An 8546-nucleotide genomic window follows, 5' to 3' on the forward strand; every position below is an offset into this window, starting at 1 on the left:
TTTCGTGTTTTTTTCGGGAGGGGGGGGGGTAAACAATGTTTAAATTGGAATTTTTGCATTTTGACAAAATTATTTCCATTCTAAAATATTCCAGATTAGATGTCTAGTTGTCAGTCAGTTGGAATTGTTGTTCACTGATTGTTTAAACAAATTATAAGTATTATAAACAATATAATTGTTTGAATAATACTTTTTGTGGGTTCGTCTCACGCACTAACACTGATATGAAGATTAAGGGTGTTCAAGTAAATAAATAGATTTATTTGCACATACACCAATCGTTTATTCCAAACAAAAAATGTAGAACCGGAGTTGTCGAGCGCGAGACAAATAGAAATAGATTCGCAACAAATCAGAAGTAAATTTGGAGTACCGAGTACCGGCGACGACTAGGTATCGGGCACCACTGTCTCTCAAACCGATGGAAATATGAGTCGGTGCTGACCAACCCTTACAATGTTGCTGTTTAGCTATTCTCGAAAATAAACCATTTTGGAAAATGTGACAACGTTGAATTTTGACCTGCGGCGAACCCTTACTGGCCGCCGCTGCCGGACTCGAACTTCTAACATCTGCTACTGTAATAATGTTAGATTATTCGAACGTGCCTAACTGCTGCTTTAAAGTGATACTGAAAGTTTAGATTTGAAATGAAAGTTACCTAAAGGTTAAAAGAAGAAAATCGTGTGCAATTTACTTTCCCGACAACTCCGAGAGATAATATTCTAAAATCGTAGGTCGCCACACTTTTTTTTAATGATTCAAAAATCACCTAGAGATATGGATGATAGGCCTTCAACGATACCTTCAGTTTTTTTCTGGGACGATTAGTTCGTTCTAGCTATAGTTCCCAATTTTAAAATTCATGTTCAAGGGATTTTTCGAGCCAAACGGGGAAAAACAATGTTTAAATTGGAATTTTTGCATTTTGAAAAATTTATTTCCATTCTAAAATATCCCAGATTAGATATCTAGTTGTCAGTCAGTTGGAATTGTTGTTCACTGATTGTTTAAACAAATTATAAATATTATAAACAAACCTTTTGGATAGATACATAAGACTTAACATAGATTGCAATAGTTTCTCAAAGATTTCGGATAGATTTGAAAGATAACACAAAGACTTATATTATTTCACAAAGATTTCAAAGATTTCTCAAAGTTTTCAATGATTTTCCAGTTTTGGAAATGATTTCAAATATTTTCAGAGAATTTGCAAATTTTACCAATATTTCAATGATTTTCCAAAGATTACACAACAATTCTAATATTTCGCAAGGATTTCAGATGGATTTCAAAGATTTTACCAAGACTTCTATTATTTCACAAAGATTCTAGGTAGATTTCAAAGATTGAAAAATGTTTAAAATGATTTCCTTATAATTTCACAAAGATTTCAAAAATTTCGGATATATTTGAAAGACTTCACAAGAACTTAATAATTTTCCAAATATTCCACAAAGATTTCAATGATTTTACAAATATTACAAAATATTTTTAAAATATTAAAAATATTTCGCAAAGTTTTTTAAATAATTCCTAAAGGTTGCAATGATCACGGAAATATTTCACAAAGATTTAAGTAATTTCACAAATATTTTGCAGAGTTCCAAAGGTTTGACAAAATGGCAATGATTTTCCGAAGATTTCACAATTCCTTTGGTAGAATCGGACTGATCGTTCAAAGAACGATATTCTAATACTTAATAAGAGTAACTGTGAATTAATTATAGCTAATCATTTTCATTTCTAAATAATTTCACAAATAATACCAAATACTTCAAAAATATTCCAAATAGGAACTGAACTGATTTAAGAAATATTTCACCAAACTTTCAGATAGATTACAAAGAGAAACGGATTTCAATGACTTTCCAAAGATTGAAAAAATATTAAAATGATTTCACAAATAAAGTAAAACCTCGCTTATCCGAGCCCGCTCTATCAGACTTCGCGATTACCCGAGGCTGGAATAAAAATAGTTGACCCGTGTTATCCGAGCTATAGCGCAAAAGTAGTCCGTATTATCCGAGACTTATGCATTATTCATAAATATGAACTTGCCTTAACCAACCAGAAGAGATCTTCCTAAACATCTGCTATTAAATAAAGTTTCATCATGGCATATGTAATATAAACTATTTATCATATTTTTTAAGGCATGCAATTGTACAAATCGAATATTTAAGTAGACTTTCAGTTTATTATACTGAGACTTTATTTTTATTTAAAATTCCGTTTTACACGAGTTTCCAGATTATCCAAGTTGGGGTCGGTCCACAATGGCTCTGATAAGCGGGGTTCTATTGTATTACCAGATATTTAGCAAAGATTTTTCAAAGGTTGCAATGATATCTTGAAGATTTCATAAGGATTTGAGATATTTTGCAAAGATTTCGGATAAATTAAAAAATTTTCAGAGACACTTAAATTATTTCACAAATATTCTAGATAGATTTCAAAGATTGAACAAAGCAAGAAAGAATGGAAATAAATACAGTTCCGACGTACCGATGAATTTAATCTTTCGATTTCAGATCCTATCAACCTTAAATTTAAGAGGAACTTCCATTTGTGTCAAAAAGCATCCTTTCGATACAAGAGGAAATTTCTCTGTGTGTATATACCCGTGGCATCAGTTCGCGATCGCCTTTCTCATTTTCTCCATAGCGATTTTTATGCCCAGATAAGAGCGGTCCATCAGAGACAATTTGTAATTAAATTGTCGATTGCTACTATATGATTCGTAATTCCTCAATTTTTCACATGTAACGCTCTCATCTGGGAATAAATAAAAATCCGAGGACAGGAGATCGCGTTTTTTGGCTGTTTTTCACCATCTCCGACGCTATAGGCGTGCGATCTCCTTGTAGTACTTCATGAGTGCTCCCAATTCGTCTTCTTAACTATACTGCTCATGCATCGCATGGGCAGTCTCATTGCCAGTAAATCGCGTGCTTTTTTGAAATTATTAAATATGTAAATCAATTTTTTAATAGTAAATTATCATTTTTAAATTGATGAGATTAATTTTCGGATCACACGATAATGTTTGAGAGTGCAAGGTAAATTAATTATTTGATTGTACTCTTTACAATAAAATGATTGGTTTTAAATTCAAAAGAATGAATAACTTTTTTCCACTAATGTAAATTTGACATAATTTATAATATATTTTAAACTTTATAATTATTATATATGGTAAAAAGTTGATTTGTATTGAATTTGAATTGGGAGAACTGCTCGGTAGCTGTTAATCCCCCGTTTCAACTATATATTAAATTATTTGTATTCACTCTCCATTGGGTGCATATTGATGGCAGTAGTTTTTAATCATGTGCAATTGGATTGCTTTAAAATTTCCTCTTGAGTTTATTCGAAACTTTACGCCGAAAGTTATGTGCCCCTTGATTTCAAGTGCTATGCTAAAAAGTAATCAGCGTTCTGTGTTCTTCTAGCATTATTTAAAGATGGCGGATGAGCTGCTGTTCAACGAGAATATTCTTTTGATAACTCTGGGCTTCGACCTCACGGTTAAGCACCCTCATGCAGAGGTGGTTAAAGGATGTACCATGATAAGAGGTTAATTATTTAACAATAAATACGCGTCAAAACAAAGTGAGCGTGAATTTCTAGAAAGAGCATTACTTATAGAGTCTATTTTCTTTTATTTGCAGCCAGCAAGGAATTGTCTTCAACTTGCTATCTTATGGCATCTAACAGGTGGCTACAATTTATCACTTAGTAATATTCTAACTTTAGTAACAGTTGAGCCTGCTGTATTCCACTGGATCATATTCCGAAGACAACTCTGCTCTCTTCTAAAGTCCCAGGAAAAATGCAAGCATGCGTATTCCCTTTTTTCAATTCTGACATGTGAATTAAAATATATTGGGTAACTTTTCATCAGGCACTTCATTCGAAAACAAAATCATTTTGTGTTCACAATAATTTCGTGTCTAGGTTAATTGTAGACCTTAGAAAGCGCTCTTAACTCATCATAACGCTGTTATTTCTTTGTTTCAAATGTTTTTGTGCTGCAAAAAATCAAATAAATTTAAATAGTATATCTTGATAAAATTACATCCCAAGGAATACTATGCATGAACTCTTAAAAAGTTCGTGCTGTTTAAATTGCCAAGCACGAAGCAACCATAAAATCCTTCTACCCTTCCAGAAAATCCTCGTTTTTGTCGTTTTGTTGTTGAGAAAAGGTATTTCGAAATGGTATTTTGTTTCAGTTTGCATTTGACAATGATGTGCCTGCAGTACAGTCCCAAAGTTGTTGCCTGTTTCTGCATACACTTGGCTTCCAAATGGTCAAACTATCAGGTGAGTGTAATTCACGCTTTTAGTATTTGGAATTTAAAGTAATTTGATTTTGAATTCTTAATATTTTCTAAAACTTATGGCACATAAACATCTTTTTTTCTGCAGATTCAGATAAGTAGGGATGGAAGACCATGGTACACATACGTGGATAGAAGTGTGACGGAAGAGCTACTTAAGGAATTAACAGAGGAGTTTCTTCACATATTTGATAAATGTTCGTCAAAACTTAAGAAAGCCGCGAAACGAGGTCAGATCAATCTTGAGTTACATCAAAAGAAGAAAAATACAGTGCCCCACAATGGTCAGCATAGTCATCACAGTCATCATAAAGAACATGATCATTCTAGTCAAAATCAATGGCCAGAGATTTCAGTCACACAGTTGATGCCGCGACTGGAAAGTGACCAAAGGTTATTTGAACCAAAAATCCCCTTTCCAACGCCTCCCTGCTCGCAAAAGTCGATCTTGAGTCCAGAGGAAGGCTATCTTAGAAATGTAAGTATAGTTTCTATTAGTACTTTAATCAGACCTCAAAAACGCATAATACAAGAATTAGAGTAATATTGTCCGAAAGTATTCTTTAACTCTCTGAATTGTTTTCTTTACTTCAGTCACCCAAGGAATCTCAAGAATGGAACAAGTCTCAGCCAGAGACTTCACCCTTATCGCAGGTACCTATTCCAGTTTTTGCTGTCTCATCAATCAATTCTGTGATTCCTGTTGCTGCTCCAACTGGTAGAAAGCCAAATTTGCTCAAGCGACGAGTTTCCGATGAAGATAATTGTTCTCAAAAGCGTCACTGTAGTGCCTCCAATTTTGAAAAGTCTGCGATTATCACAGAAGAAGTATCTTCCATTCTGCAGACTGCTGTCGCCTCGCCAGAACTCTATAAGCCCAGCTTTAACCTTGCGGTTGCAAATTTCTCCGCCATATTTGATACGAAGTTTGACGAAGAGATCAAACCTTTCGCCCAAGTTTTCTCAGAACGGACACTGACTTACCAGGCATCTATGAATCTTCCACTTGACATTTTCGATAACGAAACAGACAGAGAAAACAATCTCATTGATCCCATAGTGAATTTACCGACAAGCAACTTCTCTCTCATGACCGAGAGAAAGTTACCCCAGATTGCAAATCCCTTCGACTCTAAACCAACATTAACTCTCCAAGCTACTTCGAATTACTTAGTAAATAGTTTAGATTCTAGTCATGGAAATCAAGATTTTTCTATACCTCAAGTATTACCTGAAGTGAAACAGGAACCCGAAAGCACGCAAATCTCAAGCTGTAAACTGCGAATAAAAAGTGAAAATGAAATCCGGAGTGTTAAAAGTGAGTCCCCCACGGTTGAAGTTGAATCATTACCGAGTACAGTTAATTTTTCTGAGCTCCTTTTAGTTCCTCCTGAGGAAAATAATGTCAAACGCAAGGACTATAAGAAAAGTAAGAAATCAAAGAAGGGCAAGAAAGACAAGAAAGAGAGAAAGCAAAAGAAAAAGGAGAAGGAAAGGAAGAAAGAGAAAAGAAGGAACGAGAGCAACGATAATGAGAATATCCACAATGAGATGCAGGCCCACTTAATGCCGATCAAGATCAGCATTCCAAAGGAGAAGCTTAATTTAAACATAGATTTACCAATTGTCTCCGGAAGCAAGAGTAAATCGCCCGAGAAAGGAAGTTTGAAGATCAGAATTTGTAAGAACAGAATCAGTACCTGCGACACGGATAATTCTTTACCCGTTCGAACAGTCCAGACTCCTCTCAAATTGAAGATTCTAATGGATCCAAGGGTAATTTGACCGATGTAAGAAAGGGAACAAATTAGGGGTCTAGGTACAAAAGGAGATAACAAACAACAATTAATTTTATATGACGGCGGAAATATGTTCGTATTTGCAAATTACTGCAATATTCGTTACAATCAGACATTCATTTTTCCGGAAACCCGTGATATGTCCTTCCTGAAAATTTGAGCCAATAAAATTAAGTGTTCTGAAGTTATAGTACCTTGAAGGTAACTGGGGGTGGGGGGGGGGGGGGACTTTGTAAGGCTTGTGAGGTACGAAAGGGAATATCTGCCAGTGGCAAGCAAGCAGTGATCTTTGGATGGCTATTTGGAAATATAGTTTTTTAAAATCATTTTGCCATATGGTGGCATATCTACGCCAGTTTTATTCGTGTATATTTCTGGTTTTCACTATCCGATTGGAAAAACCCTATCAATTACAGTAGAAACTAGATTATCCGAGGAAATGCGGGGAAGAGATAACTCGGATAAGCGAAAACTCATATAATACGGATGAAGTACAAAATTCGGAAGAGGTGTCTATTTCATTATAACTAACGTTGCTCAAGGAAGTCGACAATAGAGCACTGTTTCAGTATGCTCAATCGTTTTTTAGCAGCAATATTACCTCGGATAATCGACGACCGGATAATCGAGGACCGGATAATCGAGGTTCTACTGTATTATGTTCTGTGGTAGATTTTCGAAACTCGATAACTTAATTGAGAAAAATCGATGAAGACCGCAAACAAGTGCGCGTGAACACGTTTTCGCTTTTGCATATAATGTTTTTCATCATTCGGGAAATAACGTCTGTAGAAAACCTCTGCCAAACTCTCTCCTTTTTACCGACAATCGACAAATAGCTGATTTTTAGTCTTGCTTTCACCCCGGAACTTATGCAGTTAGCACCGAGCTGGACTTTGTTCATTAATTTTTCAACAACTATAAACAAATTTAATATTTTTAAAACTGATACGTATTGTGGACATCCGTTTGTATGGGAAATTGGAAAAAAATGTTGGATACGCCCTTTTGTAACTAGACCTCTCAAATGTTTATACATTTCTTCGAGTTTTAAATGGAATTTAAAAACACCAAATTGACGACGGGTAAGGTGGCTCTTTAAATGCAGGCGTACGTAAATTAATTTGTAAATTGACTGAGAGATTAATGACTCTTCAATCTAAGGTAAATCAAATTAAATGCTCTTATATTTAGTCATTATTATATTAAAGGCAGGACCTTTAGCAAAGGAAGATGCAATTTCCGTTTCGTTTCATACAAAGAAACAGGGTAAGGATTTCACAACAACCTAACTAAGAAAAAAATATTTCTTAGAACAGGAATTTCTTCGTTTTGAATTAAATTGCTTCATTGTTACACTTTGAACTCGAAGGCTTTTTTTATTGTTAACTGGAAAGAAACTGTGGCATAAAGCAATACACTTTGGGGTACGATTTCTGACCCTCGCAACATTCAGTTGAATTCGACTAAAATTACTTTAAAATGACTGAGATTAATTCTTGCGGGATTAATTTGAATTCGTCTTGAATTCAGTTACTTATTCAGTAACATTGACTCTTCCTGTATTTAGATGAATTCGGGCAAATATGTTTCAAACCAAAATTCGGCTCTAGCAGTCGCAACAATCTGCCGAGTGACATCTCGTAGCTATAGGAGTAAGGGAGATATAAAGAATCATTATTTCTTTTACTCCTATGGCCAAAAGATATCAATGTCGGTGAAAATAGTCACGTCTTCTATAGCCATATCTAAGTTAATAATATATTTGAATCGAGTGTGCAATTTTTTAAAAATCTTAGTTAAAAGTTTGTTTTTATTATATTAGAAAAATATTATTTTTTGTATGACTATATAATTAGTTACTTTGATTGTCCATTTTCTCCCTTTCTACGCATTTTTGTCTTCTTTCAGTCTTTTCAATGGGCATTTTTGTTAATTCTTTTGTTTTGCTAAAAGAATGAACAATAATCCTTTCTTTTTGAAAATTTGTTCTAAAGTTAGAATGGCTAAATGCCTTCAATTTTGCGTCATTTTATAATAAAACATATCTGGGCATTTATTGTCAGGCCCAAAGTTATAATTTAAAATCCCATAGAATTATTTAAGATTAAGGGCTATTGGTGATATTTATTGTCTTCTGACAATATAAGTTGTTTTTAAAAATAAATTATATAAACGAATGTATGAACTAATAATTTATTCAATTTTTTGTAAATAAAGTCACTTTGACGTTTTTGAGATTGATGTTTCATCTTTATCATTAGACCTTACGTCCTATTGTTATAAGCAGTTAAATACAAGGAAAAATAAAAATGGAGCAATAATAACATACTCGAATGTAAATATTCTCAAATTCTCTACTATAATACTGCTGTCTATACTGTTTAATAGCACGTGT

General features: G+C 34.0%; 1 protein-coding gene across 3 annotated transcripts in view; it reads left to right on the plus strand.

Moving 5' to 3' along the window:
- Nucleotides 1-7452, plus strand: part of LOC117181658 — a 46386-nt gene extending 38934 nt beyond the window's left edge. For 2 of the 3 annotated variants that reach the window (XM_033374559.1, XM_033374560.1), the window contains 5 exons: nt 3459-3582; nt 3678-3723; nt 4242-4332; nt 4438-4827; nt 4944-7452. In XM_033374559.1, the coding sequence (XP_033230450.1) occupies nt 3459-3582; nt 3678-3723; nt 4242-4332; nt 4438-4827; nt 4944-6134 (1842 nt within the window). In that variant the 3' untranslated portion in view covers nt 6135-7452. The remainder of the gene's footprint in view (nt 1-3458; nt 3583-3677; nt 3724-4241; nt 4333-4437; nt 4828-4943) is intronic. The other variant, XM_033374561.1, reaches the window with a different exon arrangement.
- The last annotated feature ends 1094 nt before the right edge of the window (nt 7453-8546 follow it).

This window comes from Belonocnema kinseyi, chromosome 10 (genome assembly GCF_010883055.1).
Source record: "Belonocnema kinseyi isolate 2016_QV_RU_SX_M_011 chromosome 10, B_treatae_v1, whole genome shotgun sequence".
Taxonomy (NCBI): domain Eukaryota; kingdom Metazoa; phylum Arthropoda; class Insecta; order Hymenoptera; family Cynipidae; genus Belonocnema; species Belonocnema kinseyi.